At 35.7% G+C, this 27,125-nt stretch overlaps 1 protein-coding gene across 3 annotated transcripts in view; it reads right to left on the reverse strand.

Moving 5' to 3' along the window:
• Positions 1-228: 228 nt before the first annotated feature.
• Positions 229-27,125, reverse strand: part of FUT8 (fucosyltransferase 8) — a 121,937-nt gene continuing 95,040 nt past the window's right edge. For all 3 annotated transcript variants that reach the window (XM_061462108.1, XM_061462107.1, XM_061462109.1), the window contains 4 exons: positions 15,002-15,248; positions 13,603-13,779; positions 6,049-6,199; positions 229-1,283 (listed from right to left, as the gene is read on the reverse strand). In XM_061462108.1, coding sequence (XP_061318092.1) covers positions 966-1,283; positions 6,049-6,199; positions 13,603-13,779; positions 15,002-15,248 — 893 coding nt within the window. In that variant the 3' untranslated portion in view covers positions 229-965. The remainder of the gene's footprint in view (positions 1,284-6,048; positions 6,200-13,602; positions 13,780-15,001; positions 15,249-27,125) is intronic.

A 27,125-nucleotide genomic window follows, 5' to 3' on the forward strand; every position in this document is an offset into this window, starting at 1 on the left:
AACATGTTTTCAGAAGAGAAACACAGAAGGTAAAAAGAACAGTGCTGGACAATAAATGCAAGAAATTGAGCGAGTGAAGTCATCCTGCTGAAACCCACCATCCACAGAATGGAGGAGCACTGTGCCACTGAGCAGTTGCTGCACTACCTAATGAGTGTGTAAAAACTCAGTGAAACTCCAGCTACTTTTTCCTTTGTGGGTTGCGTGGTTTGTTGTCCTTTCCTCCCCCCGCCCCAATAAAACCCAATGTCCAGAAACATTACCAGTACTAAAGAATCTGTTCATGGCATTGTTTCACAAAGTTCCTAACAGACAGTGATTATTTTATTGTTGGATGTATTCTTTATTTTATTAATGATGAGAAGTAATCAATGGAATGCTAAAAAGAAACCTGTAAAAGAAATCTAGTCTGAAATCGGAATCTGTTGTTTGAAGCAAGTTCAGTGGTCATGGTAACACCAGTTGAAGATTGACTCTTACCCATTGTGAAATAGCCATGGCTCTTCTAAAAAGGTCACAATTTTTTCAAATATAGGCACCATGTTTTAAATTTTGTACATACAAAATATGTTCATGTCACTCAAATTACACAATGTGGCAGTGTTGTAAGTCTGAACATTATTGTCAATTAATGGCAGAGAAAAAGAGCCCAAAGCTCATGTAAGACTAATGACTGGGACGAATCTTGAAAAGAGACAAAAAGTATAAAACAACAGTTTCCCTGTTGTATGTGGGTTTGTGTGTGCATGTGTGAGAGTGCATGTAACAAAAACTGTTTAAGAGTAAGTTCAGATAACAGCCCATCCATTTGTTCTCAGCTTCTTATCCAGTTTCATTGCTAAAAGCTTTGATTTTAACTGCATGTTAAAATGCAAATTCAAATCCCATAGAAACCATTAGTTAGTGTGTTGACTGGTTCAAACCAATCAAAATTGAGAATTACTGCTGATGATCTTCCTTTCCATCTACTTGTCAGCTTCTGGGTATGTAGGATACTTGACTGTCTCAATTTTCTCCTTAACTTTGTATGATGGGTACAGGCCTGTTCTTCCTAATTTCCGATTGATGCCTTTTGAATAACCATCCCAGTGGTTTCCAGCTACTCCAATTACATCTCCAGGTTCCATAGGAATTTCATCTGCAGTTCTTGGATGGTGAGCATAAATAGCAATCTGGTTGTGGGCATTCTGTCCCCCAAAGTAGTAGATATCATCCAAAGAATGGAAATACGCTGAAGCATCTGGATGCAATGTCTGCATAATTTCATAGGCAACTCGACAAACCTTAGGAAATAAAAACGAAGGAGAAGTCATAAATATTGTTTGTGCCTGCAACATACCACAGGAGTCAGAAACCAATGTGTAACAAATTTCACAAGACAATCAAGGTTTGGAATGTCCAGATTAAAAACCAAAACCAAAACTGAACAAAACAAACATAGGAAAAGGCACAAACGCTCCAAAACACAACTAAAAAAACCCAACCAAGCAACAAAAATAACCCAACAAAACACCCAACCCCCTGCATATTTCTAACAAGAAGCACAACATTTTGCAGCAGCATTTTAATGAGTACTCTGGTGATCAGATTCGGTAGATAAATAAAGCAGCTAAATAAAAAGATAAATAATTAGAACAGCCCACTTTCATGAAGATTTGAAACATCTATATCAACACTTGCCACCCTGCTTTTTAAAATTAATGATATGAAGCAAATCAAATGTAGAAGCAAATTTGTTTTCCTTTTCTACTACTAATAAAAACTGTATTTTACTTCCCTTTAAACCTTTAGAACTTATATTTTCATAATTTATTCTGCAATAATGAGGCTTTGCGTTTACTTTTCTAAGGAAAGCTCCAATTTTCACAATCGAGCAGTTCTAGAAATCCGAGGCTTTAAAATGCTGTTAATATTAGAACTGTTGCAGAATTATGACTGCTGGCAACTTGGAAGACACCTAAGTGAAACTGAATTCCAGCAGGATAATAACAATGTTGGTGAGAAGAAAGATGCATTTTGAAATGTCATTGTATAGCATTCTATAAAAGGAATTTTCTTCAGACTGAAAAACAGGTCCCCACATCAGAATCGTGTTATCTCTCAGAAATGCTAGAAACACAAAAGGCTGCCACTGTATTAAACAAAGCTCTTTTCAGCAACTGGCTAAAAAGCTCTTCTCTGTCAGGTGTCTGATTTGAACACTGTGACCTTTCTGGCTTCTAATCTACATTACTGAATCGTTCTCTGATTTTAAGTAAACTTGACAGAGCTTGATAAACTAACAATACAGGGGACTTCAATATGAGGAAGCATTTCAGATTTTTCCTAACTTTCACTCTACATAAATATAGTAAAGCTTGATTTTACTTTTCTCCGTATGAAGACAGGCTGAGGAAGTTGGGGCTGTTCAGCCTGGAGAAGAGAAGGCTGCATGGAGACCTCATAGCAGCCTTCCAGTATCTGAAGGGGGGCTATAGGGATGCTGGGGGGGGACTCTTTATTAGGGACTGGAGTGACAGGACAAGGGGTAACGGGTTAAAACTGAAACAGGGGAAGTTTAGATTGGATGTAAGGAGGAAATTCTTTCCTGTTAGGGTGGTGAGGCACTGGAATGGGTTGCCCAGGGAGGTTGTGAATGCTCCATCCCTGGCAGTGTTGAAGATCAGGTTGGACGAGGCCTTGGGTGATATGGTTTAGTGTGAGGTGTCCCTGCCCACGGCAGGGGGTTGGAACTGGATGATCTTAAGGTCCTTTCCAACCCTAACTATTCTATGATTCTATGAAGTTATGGTGAATAGAACTTTGATCAGTCAACAAAGACATATTTGTACCTTCCTATCTTTGCAAGAAGCAGTCGCTTTAAAAAAATGTAATAGGATTTCCTTTTATCCCTCTCCATCTGATCTTTGAAATAACTTTTCAAAAGTACCTTTCAGAACATCAGGCTAAAATTAATTATTTCGAAGTACTTGTTATACTGCATAATATAGAAATAAACTTGATTACCCATACACTGGCAAGAGATTATTTATTTTATAGCTTCTGTGACTGTTTTGATGTTTTCGTCTCTGTGTGTGTGTGTACTTCAGGGGGAGAATACACACACACTGCAGGAGAAATGCTTTTCTGGTGAGTGTCCTGCATATCTGACATAAAACATACAACATCTCCTCTCATCTGGGTAACTAAACTGTAAGCTGCTGAGGGCAGCAGGCAAAGAATCCACATGCAGTATTGTAGTTAAAGTCAGCCTCCCCTTTTTTATTCACACATGCACTTATTTTGCAGCCTGTATACTTACACGTACAATGACTAATAAATTCTGGAAGGAAATGAGATTATGAAGACAAATATGTCAGGCAGAGGGAGCTACAATTTCATCTGAATGAAGACTGGAGAGACAAAAAAGCTTTTTGTTTTAATGTGCAATTTTAATTCTGCTCCTGCGTTATGATTTGTGTAACTACCATCTGGTTTTTCTATACTTCTCAATTAATATGATTTTGCTGAAATGCAGTGCCAATGTAGGTTGTTTCCCTTGACTTCACATCACTTGATGGGCCTAATTTCTTTTAACAGTATTGTAATGAAATACCTATCCTTAAGCTTCTATCAGTATTCATTTAGTTTTGGTAGCATAATAAGATTTAATACAAGGGACTTCATAAAGCACCTGATTCTATCCACATATACTATAATTTTCTCTTAATACCTCATAATGAAGTTTTGACTCTGTCTGGCAAGGAAAATAAAATGGAAAAAAGTCAGCATGCAATTGATTTATGTGAAGTCCAAAATCACACTGGAAATTAAGACTATATTCTTATCCTTACTTTCTCTTCATGCAGATTGGACAAAAGATACTCATTAACAGCCTCATTTTGCTTACATTCAATGCCAAAGTAATTACCAAATTGTTCATTTCACTGATGAAAGGACAGGGATACTAGTTCAAATGTTAGAGATGAGAGGATCAAGTTTTAAAACCATGAAAGAGAAATCTTTATGAACAGTGGGAAAACTTGCATCAGACCTTAGAAAAGCCCAATGTAGGTCAATCACATTGTTGCCTGACCAGTAAAACTGGTGCTATATGATTTTTGAAGAGTTTGAATTATTAAAGCTGAAGAAATTGCCCAGAATAAATTAAGTAGATGCTCGGACCAAATTCATAGTCCCAGCTATTGAAAGTAACTGTTTAATACAGGATTTCCTAGACTTCAGTAGAACTTAATGCAACTCTGGAAATCCAAATACATCATCCAGCAAACATGTCTAGTGTGAAATGCAGGGAGACGCAGAAGGAGACTGAACTCAAAGATACCATGTACTTCAAAGGTACCCTCAAAGGAGGTTGTACCAGATGACCCCCAGAGGTCCTGATCAACTAGTATCACCTTAACTATGTCAATAAATATGACTCCAACATGTACAATTCAATTTCAATATATTCTGTCCAAGCCATTTGTACCTGTATTTAAACTATTTTTTTATGTTTATATGGAGTATTCTAGTTATTTTTAACAGTTATGTGAATATAATAATAGCAGAAAACGTTCTAGATTTCTTGTTTTTACCCAAGACCACGTTGCTCTTCCTGCAGAATATGAACGGTCTCTACACCAATGCATGTGTGGCATGTAAGCTGATAGTCCCCCCTTTCACTGTGCTATGCATTCAGTGGACATACTTTAGCTGAATCAAGCATTATTATAAAAGTGAATGGCCCCTCACAAGCTTTTCTCAGTGCGGTTTTTTACTTTGGAGTTTATTCATGTCTTGGTCTGACTTAGGCTGCAGTAACCAAAGTATGCTATAAAATGTCATTTTCTTCACAGGGTTTAGCAAACAATGAAAAAAAAATGTACCCACAAGCCTGACTGGGGGATAAGAGGCTTTCCTGTACTTTTCTGTTCGGCTGTCTTCTTGCCATGGTAACGTTATTAAGAATTCTGGCTGTCAGGGTCAATATATCACTTTATCAATCATATAACAATGTTAATATTATGCTTGTTACCTATCAAATTGTCATGGCGGTGCAAGAGACAATTTACATTTGGGTTTGAAGTAAATTTTAACTTTCAGTTTTGTCTTCACCTCCATGTGACTGTGTAATCATGCGCGATCATAATCTATCACTATAGCTGAATGCTTTCCTAACCAAGAGTGTCACCTAAGAGCATATATGACAACAGCAGGTAAAAAAACGTACCCTTTGTTTGATTTCAATCATATTTTGCCATACTTGAATTAGGTGGATCAGCGTATCAGTCCCAAAAAACTGCTTTCCAATCTGAAACCAGCTTTTACAACAGCTTTTCATTATTGAAATTATTATACAACATGACATAATAAACAAGAAAATGCCAACGATTACAATTATATGACTCCATTTTCTAATGGACTCCAACTTGCTTCATCAAACCGCTCAAGAAAGGATATGCTTGTAGGATATAATTATCTGCAACAGGAAGTCTGTACGGATTACAGTGGTCAGAATTCACATTTATGGAGCTGCCACTGCATTGCTAGAAATGTAATAGACTGAAGAGAAATTAAATGTCTGCTTTCTTAATTCTTTTTCATTGTCACAATCAACTAAAGCAACAGCAGACATTTTTGAACAGTAGTGGAGTGCAATGATGTGTAGAAATGGATAGACACAAGTTATATATTAACTTTATGCAAAATTATGAAGCGTTAAACATGTTTAAAATTGGCTTTACTTATTTTAAATGCCTAACTAAGCTGCACAGAAATGGATGGATACCAGTCACACATTAACATTATGCAAAACAAGGAACTCTTCGACATGTTTAATATAATTTCTTGCTCATTTCCAATGTCTTAATTAAGCCAGTAACTTCAGTGGAAAAGTAATCAGCCAGTGCTTACAGTCCTCTGAATGTTCACATACCATACTGAGCCTTTAATTCTTCCCTGAAGTTTTCATGACAGACCACTGAGAATAAGGTAACATGAGCATGAAGAAAACTAAGATTTAGAACTGGTACATATACTCTATATTGTATTTGTATTGCAGTTTACCTGGGATGAAAACGTACAGACCAGGAAGTCTGCCTGCGACAAGAAGTGAATATCCAGAATAACACCTCTTAGGGAATTTTCAGTGTAACGGTTATGAAGTCCTGCTGACCAGGATATGGAGTTATCACTGATAAATTCATAATGTGGATACCTGTGAAAATACAAGTCACGTTAACAGCAAAGTCTTTTGGGTTTTTTAATTTCATTTTTTTCTTAGGAAGCATCATTTATGCTGCAAGATAAGGGTGTTAATTTGTTTTGCGTCTCTGCTTTACAGGGAATGCATTATAATTTTACTGAACACTCTGGAATGTTGCTGCTGCTTCCAAGCATGTCCTCTCTTTATCCAGAAGTCTGTCTGAGACCTGACACTGTAAAAGAAGCGGAAAAATGTCAGGAAGTATACGCCACATTCTGCTAATTTTACTGATTTTTCAATGAAATAAACTCGGGTAACTTAATTTCTCTACTACTAAATAGAATATGGAATTATGTTCTTCCTATACTACATTTTGTTTATTATCATACTCTCTGTTAGACAATGATCATGACACTGTGCAAGAAAACTCCGACACCTGTAAAAGGGATGACAAATCTAGACAAAACCCAACATTATCTTTACCGTTATTAGGACCACATGGAGAAAAATTCTGCAATTTATTAGCCAAAAGAAAATAAATGTAAAAATTCTTGACATATTATAAACAAAATGTTGATACTTTCAGTCAAAATATTTTTATTTGAAATACAAACCCTTGGTTTATTTTCAAAAGAACATTACAAGTTTTTAACAGGAAACAACAAATTTTAAAATAAAATAAGTACTTTTAAAAAGTGTTGAAAAAAAGGATGGTCTTTCTCAAAACATTTGTAATTCCTTTCCTGGGGAACTGAAATCTGAAATAAATTATGAAAAGTAGCAAAAAATAATTAAGTTTTTGGTCAGCCTCCTACCAAAGATAAGTTTTATATGAGAAATTCCAGGTAGGTGTAACAAAGATGATAATTATATTGCTGCTACACAATAATTATATTTCAATCATGAAGTGCAACTCATACGAGTAACTGCCAACTACAAAATTACAACTACAGGGCTAATTATAAAATAATTCAAATAAAATCTATTTTTTAAATATACAACTTCGTACCAATTATAAATCAGTATCTTAGATAAGATAGTAAGGCAGCTAATATTACATTTTTATGAATTAATCACTCATACGCTGTTCAATAAATTAAATAGCATAGAGTAGGCTGTAATGCTGGAGCCACAGTAACTCAGACCTGTAACTATATGCTTCAAAGCTTGACAATTCTATGCTGAATGTAGCTCAAAATAAGGTTTACACTCATGAGTTACCGTAAAGTTACTGAAGTTAGCATGCACTTGTACACCACGCAGTGTGTGCATATACTCTGGACGCACACTAGACATGATTATGACAACCTCTTAAAAGAACATGCCTAGTTTATTCCACTTTAATATCGAAATACAGCAAGTTTCTTTCATTTAACGTTCTCTAGCTGCAACTACCAAATCCAGACATTTAATCTCAAGAGTGAATCAAAAACCCACATGGAAAACTTCCACATTTCAGGAAGAATTTACTTTCTCTTTACAGTGATTTTCACAGAATTTTATGTTCTGTTAAATAATTATGTAAAATACATAGTAATTATGTAAAAATAATAATAATTATTTTATAGTTATGTATGAGCAGAGAAACACCTGCTCTAACAAAAAATCATGGATGTGTGGTAAATTTCCCAAAGATAGGATGACAACTTTAAAGAGCGCATCTGATCATTAATGTCAGGGGAAGTTCATGTCACATTGAAACCAAGACAAAACAAAACAAAAAAAGCAAGGGAAGAGAAGGCGGAAATATTCATCTGGAGTAACTGATTTGACCTCTTTTGAAAAATTATAGAAGTGTATATAAGAAATAGTTTTTTCAGGATTAACTCTATCACAATGATAATTTTCTTTCTTATCTTCGTAGGTCTAAAATTAACATCAATATTTAACCAGCTCTTAAAATACAACAGATGACAACAAAAGATTTGTGATTTAGATTTATTCTATTTCTATTTCCATTGTTTGAATCGTATTAGTATGTTTTTTAAAGAAAAAAGTGCAGGCCAAATGGAAATGTGTCATACTCTACTGTGTAAACCAGTGGAGGAACAGTGACGGGCATCAGTGATGCAAAGGAAGCAACACAAAGAATGTTTAACAGAAGATGTCATTTCTAGGGACAGTGAATATAGTGAAGATATCTGCACACCCCTTTGCAAGTTTGTGGCATAAGGAATACTAGTAAAATACGTAACTTCAGATTTTGAAAATCAGAACCCAGATGCTGAGTAAAGACAAAAGAACCTTTCCTGAAGAATCTGATTTCCTACTAGCAAAAGATCAGTCTAACAACTTGACAAAAGCAGCACACCAAAAATTGTGCCATATTGAATCTGTTCAAAAAACCAAAATACAAACCCAAACCAAAAACCCCCAAACCCAAACAATTATTCACATTTCTTTGCATGCACTCTTTTAATTTTTTTCTCCTTCCTCCTTTTATTCTGCAGTCTTTGAGATGCTTTTAAATTTGGTCTTCAATGACATTTTGTAAAGTTGAGCCAAATTCACTTAACCAACAGTTTCAGAACCCATTTCTTCAAAGCAATGATCCAAGCTTAGCGTTTATTTACTCACATGTTTTAAGTTTTCAAACAAGCACTTTTATGCTGTGCCACTGCTGTGGCACAACTGTTACAGCTGAAACTAGGTCAGCCACACACACATATAGCACATACTGCTATATTCATGCTTAGGAAAAGAGGTTTCTTTTAAACATCCTAAAATGGGAATATAATAGCAGCCATACTCAGTGTGACCAAAGAGTCTTCTAGCCCAGCATCCTGTCTCCAACACAGACTGAAAGCAGAGCTTAAAGAAAAATACAGTAAAAGGCCAAACCTGTGTTCCTCTCATAAGCTTAGCCTTATGTGGCTCACTGACTTCCTGCATCAGGCGAGGTTTAATTTTCCTTCCCACTCACTACAGTGCTTTAGATTCTATTTAAAGCTATTCTTACACAATGACTACAAAGAATAGACAAAATGAAACTTCTAAAGCTCTATAGTTAGGTCTTGCTTCCTTCTATTCCCTTTTCTGGCTGTATCTATATTGTGATTAATGTAATATATATTGTTATAAGCTTTTGGGGATTTTTTTTTTTGGTAAGCAGAACGCAGACATGATCCTATTACTATGATTCCTGAATGCATTGTAAATGAATAATAAATACTAAGATGTCACATTCTTACTGACAGCATTGCCTAAATACAGTAGGATCCCTTCTAGCTTTCCAAAGAAATTACCCACACACTCTCTTCTATATACAGGAAAGGAAAAGACTGTGAAGATCAAACAAAACAGCATAATGCTGGTTTCTCTGCATCAGACTATATATATGTAGCATATCTCCTCAACATATCTAAGAAAAATATAAATCTAATTCTTCTAAAGCTACCAAATATATTCTTGAAACTCATATTTAGGCCAGAAAGGATTTTTTTGTTTCTTTTTTCCCTTAGGAAAAGGGGAAAAAAAGAAATCAGAACAAGGCAGGGAAGAAAGAGTTTAAAATCTTTCCATCCTGCAGCTACCAGCCCCAGATAAGGATACAAACCAAACACAGTTATGAGACTATTTCAAGTTCCAATTGGTTTTAGAGGCTGATTAACTAGCCGTGTAACTATAGCTTATCTCTACACTGTTTAGCAGGTACAAACCAAGGTGAGTCCCATGCTCCAGCTCTCAATTTGCTGCGACTGGGAAAGTGTCCAGAAGAGGCAATGTAAATTTCCTTCCCTCTAAAGGAAGAGTGTGAGCATGTGTGTAAACAGATAGGGTAAGAAATAATGTGTTTGCTCAGGTCTTGCTCTAAAATGGATTGGAAAATGTATGAGCTGTTCACCAGGCTCAAGAACTTTGAAGCTTTACTGAATTGTAATGTATCAGGAATACTATGATTCGGGGCAGGGAGAGTTACACCAGCTAAAATACAGACAGTACACAGAGAGAAAAGCCATTAACTTGCTATTGTGGAAGTAAATAGTGAAATACTGAGGGGGAAAAAAGCTTTCATAAGTGCTAGAAAAAACAAAACCTCATAAGGGAGGAAAATTACTGCAAAACCATTGAAGAAGCAAAATACATATAACTTGACAGGTAAATATTTTAAAAGGAAGAATGTACTTTGTTGAATTTGAGTGCTTATTTACGTGACAGAGACCTAAACAGATTAAGACATAAACCAGAAAGGTATTAAATACGGTTTCTTAAGAATCTGTGCACATGTTCAACTGCATTATTTTCAATACTTTGCCTTAAAGAGAGATGCTGCGTATGATACAGGCTGGAAACACGTATACTAGAAAGTTAAGAATTTCTATTTAAAAACTATTAAATCAGCCAAAGAACAAGCAAGTCACACCATCCCTAACTTAGATATCACTTAGCTAAGACAAATGCCACAACCTCTCTTTACCAGAAGTTGTCAAATGTTGGCTGACAAAAAGCACAACATGACCTGGCAGTGTGTTCTCACACAACCATGTCCTGGGCTGCACCTGCAGTCCTGCATTCAGCTCTGGGTACCCCAACACAAGAGGGATGTGAACCTGCTCAAGCAAGTCCAGAGGACACGAAGAGAATCAGAGGGCTGAAGCACCTCTGCTATGGAGGCAGGCTGAGAGAGTTGGGCTTGCTCAGCCTAGAGAAGAGAAGGGTCTGGGGAGAACTTAAGAGTAGCTTCCAGTACCTAAAGGGGGCCTACAAGAAGTCTGGAGAGTGACAGGACAAGGAGGAATGGATTCAATCTGACAGAGTGGAGATTTAGTTTAGGCATTAGGCAAAAATTCTTCTCTCTGAGTGTGGTGAAACACTGCACAGGGTGCCCAGAGAAGCTGTGGGTGCCCCATCCCTGGAAGTGTTCAAGGTCAGGTTGGACAGGGCTTGGAACAACCTGGTCTAGTGGAAGGGGATTGGAACTGGATGAGTTTAAGGTCCCTTCCAACCCAAACCATTCTATGATTCTATTAAGGGCTTTAAGCCCATAGTTATTACAGCTGTTGAACTGTCAACCATGCTCCTCTCTAGTCATCCTAATTCTGAAAATAAATTCACTTCTTTCTTTCTTTTGGAAAAGAAAACAAAACCATTGTACATACTGATAGTACTAACTCCACTACCATACTTGCAGTTGGTAGACATCTGACTGCAAGGGAAGTTTCTGGAACTTCAGTCAAAACATTTCTGTTTTCATGACTATGAATAGTTTGAAACACTTCTCTTAATAGAAACAAGCCTGTTCATGTGAATGTTGGCAAAATTTTATTTAAATGCCAACAATGTTTGACAGCCAATCACTCTCATGTATAGACAGATATAATATCTAGCTAGTACTCACTAATATTACAGCACCCAATAATGAATGCAGCATAAGCTACTGTGGTAAATTGTGACAGCCGTCTGTGCCAAAGCTTGGTAGTTCGGTGTTACTGGAACTTTTTTTGTCAGAAGTGTAATCCAATTTGTATTTTTCTTCACAAGAAGAGGATGAAAAGATTCTTTATTCTCAAAACCTGACCTTAACCTGTCTTCAGATGTCTTTAACTGCTGAAACATCAAACTGCATCCTGCCTTCTATGAAATCATGGGAAGTTTCAAATGCCTTCTACTTGATTGCAAGCAACAGTAGGGTGCAAGCAACTGTATGTTTACATAGCTAGCGCATCTCATTATTATTAACACTAAAGTATACTGTGGTAAGGACTGAAAGCTGAACACAAATAAATAAATGCATAAATAAGTTTGCTATAGCAATCTTGAAATCTCTTATATTACAAACAGTAATTAAAGTCGTTTAAGCATAATGTAAATGAATTATTATAACCTCGGTTTTTTATTACCTGTCTTTTCATTGTTCAGATTTGCACTTTCAGATTTGCACTTTAAATGTTATGTTATCATAATTGTTTCTGCTATTGTTCTTGTCTCTACATACACAAAAAAGGAAGGATTAGATTGCCATCATCTGGAGTTGTGTGTATTCATTTAGTTTTTTCAAAACTCCATAATTTTGAACAGCAGCCCTTTGTAGATATGAAAAATAGAAATAGCACAATCAAAACACACAGGCTTGCAACGCTCTACTACAAAATAATATTTTCTGCTTATCTTATGCCCAAACCAATTTGTAATCCAGAATATAATCTTATATATTTTTCCAAGTATGTCTACCAAGAATAAAACAGTTAAAAATATCCTACTTTGGAGTTACCTTCATTTTAAAATTCTAATTTCCTTGCTTTAATAAAAAAAAAAAAAATAAAATTTACGTTCAAGGGAGAAAAAATTTTGGAAACAGAAATAGGTGCTATTCAGTAGACAGAAAAATAAGTAGTACTCAAAAGGAAAACGTGCTAATTTGTGCTCAGTAATGAATACACTTCAATTCAATGGTTCTGATATAGATATCCAAGTTTCCACTGTCGTGGCAATTAGCTTTTGTGAAATGCTTATGTACCGTAAGCACCATAACCCAAAAAAAGAGACGGAACATTATTCTTGCATATGTACCTACTTTCTTTTACTAAGCAGAAGGTTTTGCCATCTCAGTGGCATCTTGCAAGACATGCAAGGTGTCATTCTTTCCCATAGAATATAACAATGAGATTTTACATGAAAATACAGGCTGCGTTAGCAGTAAATAATTCTACACTGTGCATTTCCAGGTTTGAACAAAGCTATATTTTCTGTGACAAGCTGAGATATCCTATACCTAAGGTAGGTTGTTAAACCCATGTTCTGGAGAGCTAGAAGAGGACAAGAAGCAAATAATGGACAGTGTTACAGATTGAGAATCCCACGTATATTTAAGGACAAACTTTAAAATTATTCATCATGTAAGGTGAAAGTCTTCTAAGTTCACTATATGGGAATCTTTCTGAAAGAGTCATCAAAAAGCTGTCAACCAGCTTACAAAACCTTCTCTGGCAACCTGCTTCAGCAGGGGGTTGGAAGAGATGATGTTAAGGTCCTTTCCAAACCTAACTATTCTATGATTCTATGATCTCCACAGGTCCCTTCCAACTCCAACCATTCTGTGATTCTTTTTAATATCTATGTTCTACAGAAAGTTTGGTGTATTTATTATTTATATTTTTATTTGCCCTTTACAGCATTACAGGTTTGTTTTTAAGTGGTCACAGGTATCTTGCTCAGCTCTTCTGGATTTTTAACGTTAAACTTTGAAAAGCATACTTGCGGGGAAAAAAAATCATCCAAAAGAAAAAGGAATGTCTCAGAGAAAAATCAAAATCACTGGAAGCTGAAATGCAATCTAATATATAAATTATAACCAAAATAAATTAATTGCTTAAAAAAAAAAGGCAAAAAAATCCTAAGAATTGTGCACACAATAGTCAGAAATTGTGAAGCTAACCAGAAGGAACAAACTGTAATACAAACATAGTTCATCTTACTTGGATTTTGCCTCTTGCAACAGTGAAGGGTCATCTGTAGCCAAATACACTCTTTTTTTATCAACATGCATTCTGCGAGCAAGAAGTTCAAACCGTTCCTCAACGTGTACCATATACTCTTCAATGGGATGAAATGCTGCTTCTGTTCCTACTTTGTCTGTCCTTCGAACATGAACACTGCAAAAAGGCAGAAACTTAGAATTCAATTTTCAATAATTCTGAAATTTTAACTTTACATTTCACGTGTGCCCTTCTAGAATGCATATTAAAATGAATCCCTACATAAAACAAGAAAGGATTAGATTCATCGATGTCCATCAAGACACACTGACAACATGAACTTAGCTGTCAGTCTGTTCTTGAAAGCAATATAATACTCTTGTAAGGAAGGCAAAGGGTAACCAAAAGAAAAGAATGAAGGAGAGATAATTATAGCATACAAGGTATTCTGTTTAGGCAGAAGGTTATCTGGTGTCATTAGATAATGCTTCATAAATACAGTCCAAAAGCAAAATAGGAGTATTCGCATCATGGATATATTGTGACAGAAACTGCAACGGAGGGTTTGAATGAAGCAAGTTAAAATGCATCTTCCCCATCTGCTTGAAATCTTACATATCTTCAGTGGTGAAGTGGCTTACTGACTCAATGGTCAAAAGCCAACTAACTCTTGGACAGACCTGTTTTGTACTCCTACAGAAAGAAAGATTAAGCATTGAAGGCAAATTCTGGCAAAGGAAGCAGTGTTTGCAGACTCTAGTAGAGTAACAACAACATTTTTCATGTTATAGGACAGTAAAACCTTTCTTCCACAAGCTGTTTATTGCCTATAGATGCTTTCCTTTCTTCTCCCCATATGGGCCTTTCCAATACATAGTTACTGCTAAGAAACAGCAACAGTGGAAGCCTCAGCAGAAAATGGAAAAGCACATACCATGTTCAGGTGCAGTCAACAATAAAATTAGTTGTGGATTGTGGCATATAAAATGCAGGCTTAGCCTTTTTTCCCCAAATGTAAAGGCTATAGACCCTTGAACAGAAGACCCAGACAGAAAAGTGTCTGGAATACAAGCTGTAAGGCAATTACATGAATGAAATTCTGTATTACACTACTAGGTATAGAAGGACATTTAAAAAAACCACAACCAACCAAAAAAACACCCTTCCATTGAGCAATATCAGTCAAAACATAGGTGGACAAGTATGCTGAAGAAATACTTGTAATCAACTTGTATTATGCACAGTTAAAAAAATAACAGCTTCATCTAGAAAGCACCCCTTCTCCCCATAAAACGCTAGAGGCTCTTGGGTAACCATCATAAAATAATTTGTCCTGAACACAAAGCACTATATATACATATTAAAGCACAGAGAGTGAAAAAGAAAACTAAATACCCACCCGATCACTGGATGTTTGAAACCAAGTTTCCTTGTGGCTTCCTCTATTTCTTTTTCTAACCAAGGCTGTGGACGTATCAAGTATTTCACAAACTGCGAGACCCACCACACAGCAGGATCCCCATGTACACGAATTAGCCTATCAGCCAGGTCTTCAGGGACAGCCAACGGTAAATAGGGTGGCCGTGGGTGTAAGCTGTCAACAATGGGAAGTTCCACCACCTGAACATCCTTATCATTAGCCTCACCTGTTTAAAAATACATACTAGGATGAGTCAAGGAGTTTATTAATAAGCTTTACCACTGGCAAGTAACATCCCAAACATATCAGCTAAACTATTTTCAAAAGAAGTACCTAACCCTTGCTCTACGTTTTCAAAATAGCATTAAAAAAAAAAAATGGATTTACATACAAACTGTATCTGACTATCCACTCCAGTAAAACAAACTTGAAGGTCCTTAATTTTTTACCAGCTTGTTATTAATAAAATATTATAAGAAGTGTTCCTGTTTATGTATTCATGCTTTTTCATATACAACTACATCATCACTTTGTGCTAAGGATGGCTTGGAAAGACTTGTTATCTAAAATGCTTACAATTCAGTTACTTGTTTAAAAAATAAAGAAATATTTTAAGGCATAAGAAATTGTTAAAAAATAACTATACAGCGCTGCTGCAATTTTGAATACACTTTACTGCAGTAAATCTCAGCATTTCAGACATCATTTGGACCACTGAATTAGCTCCTCTACTGACAGAAGAGGAGAAAGGACAGAAAGAGAAAAACAGCCAAGCACTGAACAAGCATGTGATTTACATATAGGTAAGAATTTGTTATATGTTAAATACTAACTGAAGTGGAATATACAGCTGCTTTAGATGGGACTTTCAAGGATCAGTAAACCACTAAACATTTTTTATAAGAGCTCTTACAAATTACATGAACATAAGTGTCTACATAATTGATAATTCAAAGCTAGTTTCATATACCGCAATAAATTCTAATACATGACAACATGATACAAAGCATTGCAGTTTTGAAATATCAAACATTTCAGGTGAGACTTCTAGTGTGCTCATTTCTTCCAAAAGCGTATTTTCATTGTCTGCAGTGTTTACTGGCAAAGATAGCTAGCTGTCTGTTCAGTGCTCACCAGCCACGACAGTAACCTGTTTTAAATATCTGCAAATGAAGCTCATATAAGTTTTGATTACCAGTTAAACCTAAAGAATGAAAAATTCAATCCAGTGCAAGGACAATGATTCTTACCTTAAGAACAGTTAAAAATCCCTAAGGTTAAAACATGCACTAAAAATAATTTCAATATAGTTATGGCAAAGTCCTAGAAATTTGACAAGCATATGCTGCAGTCATACATTGCCAGAATACTACATTAACACCAGTGAGCCTACTGAACTAGTCAGATTTCATCAGTAACTCTCTAAGAAATGGCTGTTTAAATAAGGAATGTTTGCTGTGATCTGGAATATTTTCAATTAATTTTTAATAGATTTGGAATATCTGTCCTCACAGCTGTATCTATATGTTGATGTTTCATCACTGCACTATATAACACTGCAAAGGGATCTTTTAGAATAATTTCCCATAGAATATGTACTGCAGGTATGGATGATACTTTTTCATTCAAGAAGCCAATTCGTATTTTTACCATCTATTATACTGCACTTACAGGAAAAGACTTAGTAAAAACCCATAAACTTAGTAAAAATACTGAGCGTTTAAGTTTTCTTATAATAAGATGGATAATATTTTATCAGCATTTCTTAAGAAAGCCGCAATTAAGAAAAGCACCCTGAAACCAGAAAGTGCTAAATCTGGTGTAGGTGTCAAGTATTAGTCAGAAGTCTAGTGACTAAAGAAACATTCAGCTTGAGTATTGTATGAAAGAATGCTAGGAAGGAAAGAAAACCCAACTGTTACAGCTGAAACCAGGACAAGGTTCCATCCTTTTTATACTTTCACCCTCAACTGAGAGTGGGGGAAGGAACAAGATGGTAAAAGAAGCAAGAGCAATCTTAGCCAAGAAAAGAAAAAAGACTCCGAGCCTAAATTAGAGGAAGAAATTTGCTGCAATTCTGAGAAGAAAAAGCAGAGATGCAAAGGTGCATATAAAAAGATGAATTTTTATCAAGTCTGGTATTACTAGCAATTTCTTAAACTTCATTCTATCACTGGAAAAATATGTTGTGTGAAAACAGCCATTTGGAAAGTCTTGCCGTTGATGAAGCTGATCGAGGGACCTAACCCGCTATTTGGCATTCTGGCCCTGAAAAGCACCCTATACATAGATCCATACTATTTAAAGGATAAGACTGTGCGCCCAAAAATTACCATGGGCTGTCTTAAGAAAACAAGATTGGCCAGCAATAACTAGAAAAGCTCTTAGCATACAGCAAACTAGACTGAAATATACCAAAATCACAAGAATACCAAAGAAGACTATGGAGGAGGGAGAACAAACCAAAGCAAACCAAACATTTTAGCTTTCAACTGTATGTGATACATTGTTTGAATACTAATGAAGCTGCAATACTTGCTGTGAATCAAAATCAGGAACAAACAAAATATATTTCATTGAGAAAAAACAAATAATTTGGTTATGTAAAATTACCTACCAGGTCAAGTGTTAATGAGTGCACTTTGAGATATGAAAAGCTACTTTCTGAGAAGGAACTGAAAACATCATATGCTTACTTCACAGAGGAGATTAAGAGTTTCTTACTACACAGTAAGAGACCCAACATGGGGACTGTTACTGAAAGTATGGGTTACAAATAGTAAGTCATAAAATGAAATATTCACAAATACAGATCAAAGAATGTGCTGTTAATGCAACTAAAAACTATGCAATGGTTACAGAAGCCCCTCGTGCTTCGGAACTTTTGCCTGTTATTGTTGACAAATAGTTCTGACACACACAGTGTTATGTTGAAAATATGTATATAATTAAAAAAAAACCAACCAAACAACTATCAGTATGGTCATTGCTATTTTCAACAATGTTCTATTATGTTATCAGTTAATATAAAATTAGAAGACGGCAAAGGGTGTAAGCACTTAATCCAAACATACAAACTTCTGACAAAGCATAGCAATATGACACCACTGCTGAGAACATCTGTGCAAGCAATCGTGCAGATGTGTGAATAATCCTAGGAAACTTTCTCACAACTTTCCAGCCTTTTTTACCTTTATTATTGTCCTGAAGAACAAAGAAAAAAAACTCTGTTAGTCTTCACTCACTTTAAAAGGTATGAGCTAGCAGATTCAGTAAAAGGAAAACTTAACAGCAACTGTTTGCTTTTGTACTGGACAAAACCAGTGAAGAGTGACTCTCTAGTAACCTGATGGAGTAAACAACCCGCTGCAACAGCCACATAGGCAAGTGACAGCTTTCTTATCCTACTGATCTTTTTTCAGTGTTCACTTTAAGATTCCTACTAGGCAATGATCTTGTCCTATTTTCAACAGATAGAGTTTAAAAAACTTTCATGGAAATCCTGGCTAGCAGGGTATTGGTTTAGTTACTCAGAAATAAGCTGTAATCAAAACCAATGATACATTCGATACTCAAACCTCAGGTCAGATTGATGGGCAAAAACATTAAGTCACCTTTTTGACTGATACGAAATGTAGCTGTTCAACTGAAGATAATGAAGTTGGGTTAAAAATACAGAATGATCTTTTTCTCCAGACATTTCTTCAGTTTTTAGCTATGTATTCTCTAAATTTTAAAACAGTTCAGTTCTTACACTGCATTTTGTTAAATAATAGATAAGCCATAGAAGGTACTAATCCATGCTAATACTTGTACCTCTTTCTCACCCTGGTAGTTCAAAACACGGTATCATCATGTCAATCAGGTCCAATACCCTGCTTGCAGTAGGTCCAACTTTGACATCTGATGACAGAATTATTTAGGTTGGAAGATACCTCTAGAGCCATTTACCTGCATTGCTATAGGTCGCTTACATTTCATTTAAATACTTTAAACTACTTCTTCCAATGTGATTTACATTGCTTCTACAGTTGCCAACATTTGCCTCTATAATTCTATTTACAGCTTGTTCAACTTTCATACTATTCCAGGTGCTATTTCTTCAGTTTGGATTGACCTAAATAATTGTCCTCCAAAGTTCTGCAATTTTTATCCATTTTTCCTTCACTGCATGTTTTTTTTTTAATAGTCAATGCACTGCAATATTGATAACACTCACTCCTTGATCATAACATACTCTGGAGGGAAAAATCACAGACAGTAAACAAGTTTATTTTCACTTAGATGACCCATGCCAGTTGCACCACGTAGCTCTTACTCATCACCATCTTCTGCCTATGTTCATCACTAATAGATCAGTTTCAATTTCCAAGAGTCCTAATGATTACTTTTTAAATACTGAAATGGCCTGTGCTATAAAAGCCACAATTTAGCTTCCCTGCAGTATCCCAATGTACTCGGAAGCTCACAGGACTTAGGTAATTCTTCATGATTTGGCATAATCTTACTGCCTATTTCTCAAATATTATCATTGTCCTCCTAATTTGAAGCCCATTTAGAAGCTTTTGCTATTTATATCTTTCATAGACTCCTTTGAAGCCTGAAAAACGCTGTTTGGCTTAAAATGATCTCTGGGATTCGTCATTTTGCCTTACCTTACTTCCTACCCTCTGAACATTGGCTCAGATCTGCATTTGGATGGGTGTTCACTACATACAGCAGCTTTGTCAGCATACAGCAGAACGTCAGCTTTGTTTCAAGTAACAATCAGTACTATTAGTTAATGTTAACTGAAAAGCCTGTTTAAGAACTTAATTCATGCTATAATTTCAAAATTCATCATTTAATTTCAAAGTATTATTTCAAGAAGTTGTCCTTCGAAGCATGCCAAGGAATACTAAGCTAAGGACATTCCTGTTGTGTAAATGAGAACTTCCAATTTAATTCCAGTTTGTGTTGCTAGAAATATAACGATAAACTCAAAAATGGAATAGCTTCATCACTTTTCTGTCTCTATAATACAGACTTCTTTAAACTGGTATCAACTTGCATAGACTAATCACCACACTACTAAACTAAGCACTACAACTTGAAAGCCTGTCAGCTCAGTTACTCACCCAACTGAGTGAACAATTCTAAATTCAATCACACAAGATACCTCAGAGTGCCAGGAATGCTGTTAGATTAGCACTGTATATGGTGAGAGGGGCTGTGCTGAAGGCTCCTCATTGTGTTGCTATTGCAAAGACAACAGGCTCATGGTTTAACTTCAATTATATTTTAATGCTTTTCCTTTCAAAGCAGACAAAAAGTGGAAACTATGCAAAGCTATGGTGCGTTATGCTATTTATGAATTGTCAACTAGTTCATAAGAAAGAAAAAGTATGCCTTCATCTGTTCTCCACTGCAGACTGCATTTCCTACATTTCCTACTATATTTTGGACAGTTCCAAACATTATTAAAGTCTCCACATAAGGACTTTATAAAATGGAATTAAAATGAGATAAAGAATCCTATTTTTCTTTTAAAGTAGTCAGTGTAAAATAGAACTGGTAAATTTGGTGCAATTCAGTCTTAAAGAAACTGAAAATATAGGTAGCATCCCATGTGTCATCCCAAGAGGCTGATTCTTGACGGCTTTGGTCAAATTTGGCCAAAATTTATCTAATATGCAGAACTTGTACCAAGTTAGGATAACAAAAGGAGGAAACAGAAAGGTACAGCATGATGACAAAATCTTGCTCTCACAAGAAACATGGCTAAAATAATTTTCTACCAGAGATACTGTTTTATCAGCTCCCCCCTCCAAGAAATAAAACTTTGATGGCAGTCTTATTTCTGCTCCAGCAAAACCCCTAACTTTCAGAGCTCCTGAACTACCAACATGTCTTTCTAACACAAGATCCACTGATTTTCAATAGTATTTATTTTCCCATATCACTGTGGTTCTTTGAAAAGCCTACACATAATCAAAAACACAATGTAAAGATAAACAGTGCTTTTACTGTCCCAATAAGTAATGAGATTACCATGAACGTTCTCCCTCTTGGACCTAATGAAAGCATGAACTGAGTTTATTGATTTCAGAATTTGAAATAGCCACGTCTCTAACGGAACTAAAACAGTGGCATCCACTGATGCATTTAGGGCCTTGAAACCGTTTTAAATAAGCTCAGATGAGCTGCATTATAAAGACCTACATTTCTGTTTCATTCTATTGAAAACCCATCACTTATTAGAAGCTTTTTATGGCAATTGTCACCTCACTTTAAAAGAACATTAAAAAGTAATGATTTTTCCCATGCTCAATTGTTTAGATACCCAGCATGATAGCTGGAAAGTTTACCAATGAAGTGTGATTGCACAAACTGACTCCATATAAGTTAGTGAAGACATTTTCAGCAGACTGTTAAACTAAGTAGAAATCAAGGAGTTACTAGTAACTGATTTTTTGCTTTAATATTCAAACTGATTTTGAACAATGCTCCATTTAATCTGAACAGTCTATATGAAAGGGGTACATGTCTAAAAAGAGCTCCAGCTCCCTTACTACCAGAAAACATCATGAAACGTATTTGCAAAGGCAACTGCTATTATAAATGCAAAGGAGTTTTGCCATGATATCCCAGTTTAGTCATTCATGCGAAGAGGAGCCAGAGTTGATGATTTAGGGGTATCCTTATGCAAGGATAGCTGAAGTAACTTAGGAAAACATATAGAAAAGACCTTTACAGCAATACAGAAGAAAATGTAATTTTTTTATTATACTTGAAATAATTCTACCAAAGGTTAATCTCTATTTCGGTCTAACGTTAATTACTACACGCCTGAAAATACTTCCAAATACTTGCTTTGAATATTAGGTTCTCTTTTCTGGAAGAGAAGATAAACAGCTTGCTTTTATAATAAACCCTCTACAGCTGCAGGGACTTATCTGCAGGGACTGATCTCTGGCATGTATGTGCGAACTGAACATATGTATGAGCCCGTAACAAGCACGTATAAGTATGCAGAAAACCCAGACCACCTCAATACGATATTTTTGGAGACCTAAAAGTTTCCAATCGGTCATGTGAATGGAGTTTAATTTTTAGGGCTGGCTGCCCAGGCAAGTTGTAGATAAGGGCTCCCAGGTTAGATAAGACGTTTACTGTCTTTTTGATCTTTATAACTCAAGTTTATAACGTGAGCTCCCAATCTTGTCTTGTTCTAATTTGAATGCTCGGAATATTCTTCTTTCAATGAATTAGTAAAAACTCCTTCATATGCAAGTCCAGCTGGAACACAACCCTCAAGGTGCGTGTAGACAAAAAGACATTTTAGTTAGCCATGAATAAAACAGCAGAGAGAATAAACCTGCTATGCTGTTGGAAATACATAGCAGTGATGCCCACTTCACCTTAACAGTGCATCAAAAAGAAACTGAGAGAAACAGGGACACATTCTACTTCATACGGTCTATTAACACAAAAGGGGAAGAACAGGAGTGTAATCCTGCAATAATGGAAAAGGAAATTTTTCTGGTCTTCAGTCATACTATGTATGTCCCTTTCCAAGTGGTATACCTGTCATCTGAAGACAGAATGTTGTTATTTTCCAAAGCAAAAAGGGGAAAATTTAACAGAAGAATCAATAAAAAATCAAGTCATATATAAATATAACAGTTTTTTCCACAGCTACTGTAGTAATAATGTATTAATTTGCACACTATTAGAAACTTCAAACCACTACTGTTCCTTATAGGAGTTAAGGATACTTGCAAACAAAATACCTGTGGTTTTGATATTTGCCCCAGGATTTATGTAACGGCAGATAAAGGAAAACAGGTTCTAATGATTTCTGTACAAAACATGTTAGATGGCACTCATGTACATATAATGCCAAAAATGTGAGGTTATAGTAAAGGTGAGGTTTTTTTCTTTGAATAATAAACATTTATTGTTTCATATGTAAGGTTAACAAAATACACGCATGTCTTCCATAGTAGGGAGAAGACCAATGTAAGAAAATGCAGGTTTTCTAATTTCTTACCTCTTCACAACACTGGGAAGAAATCAGTGGTCTGAGGGCTTAAAGATTGAGAAACAGAAATATAAAATGGAAGAAATTATTTCTGCCCTAAAAGTCTTGGTATAGCTTTCAGTTATTTCATATGGAAATAGGCATACATTTGCCTACTTAGTTGATTCTTCACATCTAACAAAATATCTAGCAATAAAAGATCATTTCAGTATGACATTTTAAGTCTACAAAATAGCAGCAGTGCTTCAACTTTCTCTAATCAAGAAATGTAGCGAAGTAAGTCCCTACTATTTTGAAAATAATTATTTCAGTGGACAGATTTATTCCTGAATAAAAATTCCTTGTTCTAGGTTACCTTCATTCACTTGAACATACTTAAACAATTCTCATTGGACAATATGATATTCTGCTTATGGTCCTGGCCATGCATGGAACTATTATCAGCAGTCAACTGCACTTTATACAGACATCAAATATTACTCTGAATTAACAACAACATAAGGAGAATTCAGTCTGTAAAATGTTCAAATTTTTGAACATTATTGGATAGACACTGCAATTATATACACCAAACATTAAAGAAATATATAGGTTCTTATCTCTACCTCTGGAAAATTTACTTAACAATGGATGCAATTAAAAGCAATTTATTCCACATTTATCTCCCATCCTGCTAAAACATGCTGCCGACATTGAAAGCAACCTTTAAGAACAGCATTCCTTTACGAAGACCAGATTTACTGGAACTCCTTATAAATTAAATAAGAACCAATAGTATGCTTAGCCTATATAAATGGTTTAATCAGAATCAGTATTCGATATTGGGGGCTTGATTATTTTGTGAAAGAGCAGACGTATTTTATGAAGAACTTACTAAAATACAAACGGATTTAGTTTAGTTTGTCAGATTACAGATTGCAACTTGTGTCACACGTTGTAAAATGATGTTGAAAGTATTGCTACAAAACAGGAAAAAAACCCAAACAAACCCCAAACAAAAAAAAACAAACCCACTGAAAGACCAAAAGCAAACATTCTTCTATGTAAAAACAAACAAATAAAGCTAGTTACGAGAAATTACTGCATCTCCCTTTTCAGATCTAATTTCAGATCATTAGATCTTTCAAGAATAAGCAGAACGACAGCGTACAGCTACTTGACTTCAATACTGATCACATTTAGCATTCTATGTGAAAAAGTTACAGCAACCTATATACTTTATATTTTTCTAAAAGAAATAATGTGAAAACAGCTGTGCAGAAAAGTAACTCATGTAGTTTTCCACTTACACACAAGAAATGCAAAATATCAGCAAAACGGCCACATGAACAATGAGGTTTTACTGTGAACTTGTGAGAGAGTGGGCAATAGAATTCAACTTGCTTTGTTCATACAAACTTTTCTGCTTCTGGAAAGGCTGCCAAAATACAGGTCAAGAAGTCCATATCCTTATTTCAGAGATGTAACCAAACACCCAGTCAGACTGGTTTTGAACCACAGATATGGAAGGGAAAACCTTATTCTCACTGTACATAAATTGAGCTACCCAGTTCTTTTAGTATTACCATTTAAACAGGCACTCTCTAATACTGAAACTGAAATCCTGAAAAGCAGATGTTATTCACACTCTAAATTTAAGCACAAGTTTTTAGGCCAACATGTAACACTGTAATGACTGCTGGATGTGCTTCCACACTCCCTAAACAGCAACACATAGTTAGCTCTCACCACTGAAAGTATATATAGTTCAGACTTGTTCTTTCCCATTATTTGGTCTTTATCAACACAGACTTTTACCTGCCATCTTATCTGCAGGCACTACTGCAAGAGCCTTCTGTAGCTCTTCATAAGGAATTTTCACCTGCACTAAGTACATTCTATCTCTTTGCCAAATCATATATGAATATGTTGAAGCCCAAAGTTTGCATCAGTCTCTGCTGCTGACTTACTTTAATGAATATTAATCATTAATTTCTACTCTTTCCCTCTGAAGTCTCTTTTAACCCAATTTTATATACATCAGGAGCGTCTATCTGATGGTAGTTTATATCAGGGGAAGCTTTCTGAAGTGCTTTCTTGAAAAGCAAAATATTAAATGAACTCAGTCTTCCCTACTCACATATTTGTCTCTCAAATCCACTAAATTAATGAGATGTAATTTCCTTCTATAAAACTCTCATTTGCTCTTCTCCATTGCAACATATTTTTAGGTTTATCCCCTAAATTGATTATTATTATTTCTGTCAATTTGTCCAATACCGAGTCCATGATTTGCTGGAACCCTCTCTGAAAACTGATATTCCTTCAGCCCCATTCCATTATTCTGTAGGAAGGCAATTATAATCAAATGCCAATATAAACAAAATGTTTTGTTGCCAAATGCTTTCAGCAACACTTCTTTGAGAAGGAGCATCCAAAGTGTCCCTAATGAAGAAAGATTCCAGCATGGGAGCCTCCCAAAGCTGTTTTATAATGAACACAGATATGAAAGATTTTTATAGGTTGTACTACAGTCAAGTCTTCTTTTAGTGCTCATTTCATGCCTTGATCATCTCTTGGCCCTCCAGATTTTCTGGCAGGCTTCCTTATTCTGAGAAAGGATTTATTATCAATCTTTTTGCCTTTAGCAAGCCTCTCCTCAAAAATCTCTTTTCACCTTCCTTACGATTTAATTTGCTAGGAATTTTATTCTTTTTTTCATTTATACAAAATTTGTATAAATGAGATTTTGGGGGGTTGTGGTTTTTTTTTTTTTCTCTTATTATTTTGTTTGTTATAAAGGCATTTTAACAGTATCAAGCAACTTCATGAAGTTTGCCTTTAAAAAATGTGGGGGAGGTATGAGTTTGTCTGTGTTTTACATAATCTCCATGCTGCATGAAAGCATTTAGTCCCTTTTTACAAGCAGTCTGAGTAGCTCACTTTTTAACATGAAACATTGTAAGGGATTGTTTGGATTCCTTTTATTTATCAAAATATTTGTTACTTTAAGCAGACATGGCTATACCTTTGCTGCATGACACCATCTCTTCTTTTCACACAAATTCCTGTGAGTACTGAAACATCCTGTAAGTTTCTGATACGCTGTTCTGGCTACACACATATTTCCAATCAGGAATTTTGGCCTCCCATGCTATTTGTAGACTTCTGTTTCTTCTGGCATGTTCTTATACCCCTAGGAGAAAATGTTGCTCCACAACAAGAGCAGAACTTCAAGCTGAAGGCAGAACTAATCTATAATATCACTGAAAGATGCAATTATGTTTTCCTCCCCTTTTTCTCTCAGTTTCATCCCTCTGTCTGGAAGAGAGTTCTTCGTTTCTGAGGTCTGTGGCATGCACACACAGCATATAACCTTATAAATGATACACAGTGTCCTAAAATGAGAAATCCCTACCCTCATGCAAGCTAAATTTGATTTACCTAAATTCTGCTTTCTGTGATTTCTAAGATGCAAAGGTAACTTTTCTATTTTCTCTTAGATAAATGGATGGACATTTTAGATTTTTTTCCTCTAAGTTCATTTACCTGGTTTCTCTGATTTAGTCTTCCCATCTAACTAAACTTCCACTGGAGCTAGAAAGTGTTGAAGACTGGTATACCAATTAAGAAAGCCAAATGTCCTAACGCATTTCCCCTGGAACACATCACATGGAAAGTAACACAGTAACACTAGTGAGTTGCACCTAAGAAGTTAAAATTCAGCATCTTCACTTACAAAAGGAACTGCAATTTAACATGTTGAGATGGCATTCACAGATCTGTAATGACAAGAAATATAAGACTATGTGATAAAGATTCTTAGAACACTAAATCATTATCATGAGACCTCACTTGGAGTATTGTGTACAGTTTGGTGTCCTCAACAGAAAAAAGGACATGGAACTGTTGGAACAAGTCCAGAGGAGGCCACGAGGATGATCAGGGGACTGGAGCACCTCCCGTATGAAGAGAGGCTGAGAAAGTTGGGGCTGTTCAGCCTGGAGAAGAAAAGGCTGCGTGGAGACCTCATAGCAGCCCTCCAGTATCTGAAGGGGGCCTATAGGGATGCTGGGGAGGGACTCTTCATTAGGGACTGTA

The sequence above is a fragment of the Pezoporus flaviventris genome, unplaced genomic scaffold, assembly GCF_033815535.1.
Source record: "Pezoporus flaviventris isolate CSIRO_AGI_PZ_B2104156 unplaced genomic scaffold, CSIRO_AGI_Pfla_v1 ptg000035l, whole genome shotgun sequence".
In the NCBI taxonomy this organism is placed as follows: Eukaryota; Metazoa; Chordata; class Aves; order Psittaciformes; family Psittacidae; genus Pezoporus; species Pezoporus flaviventris.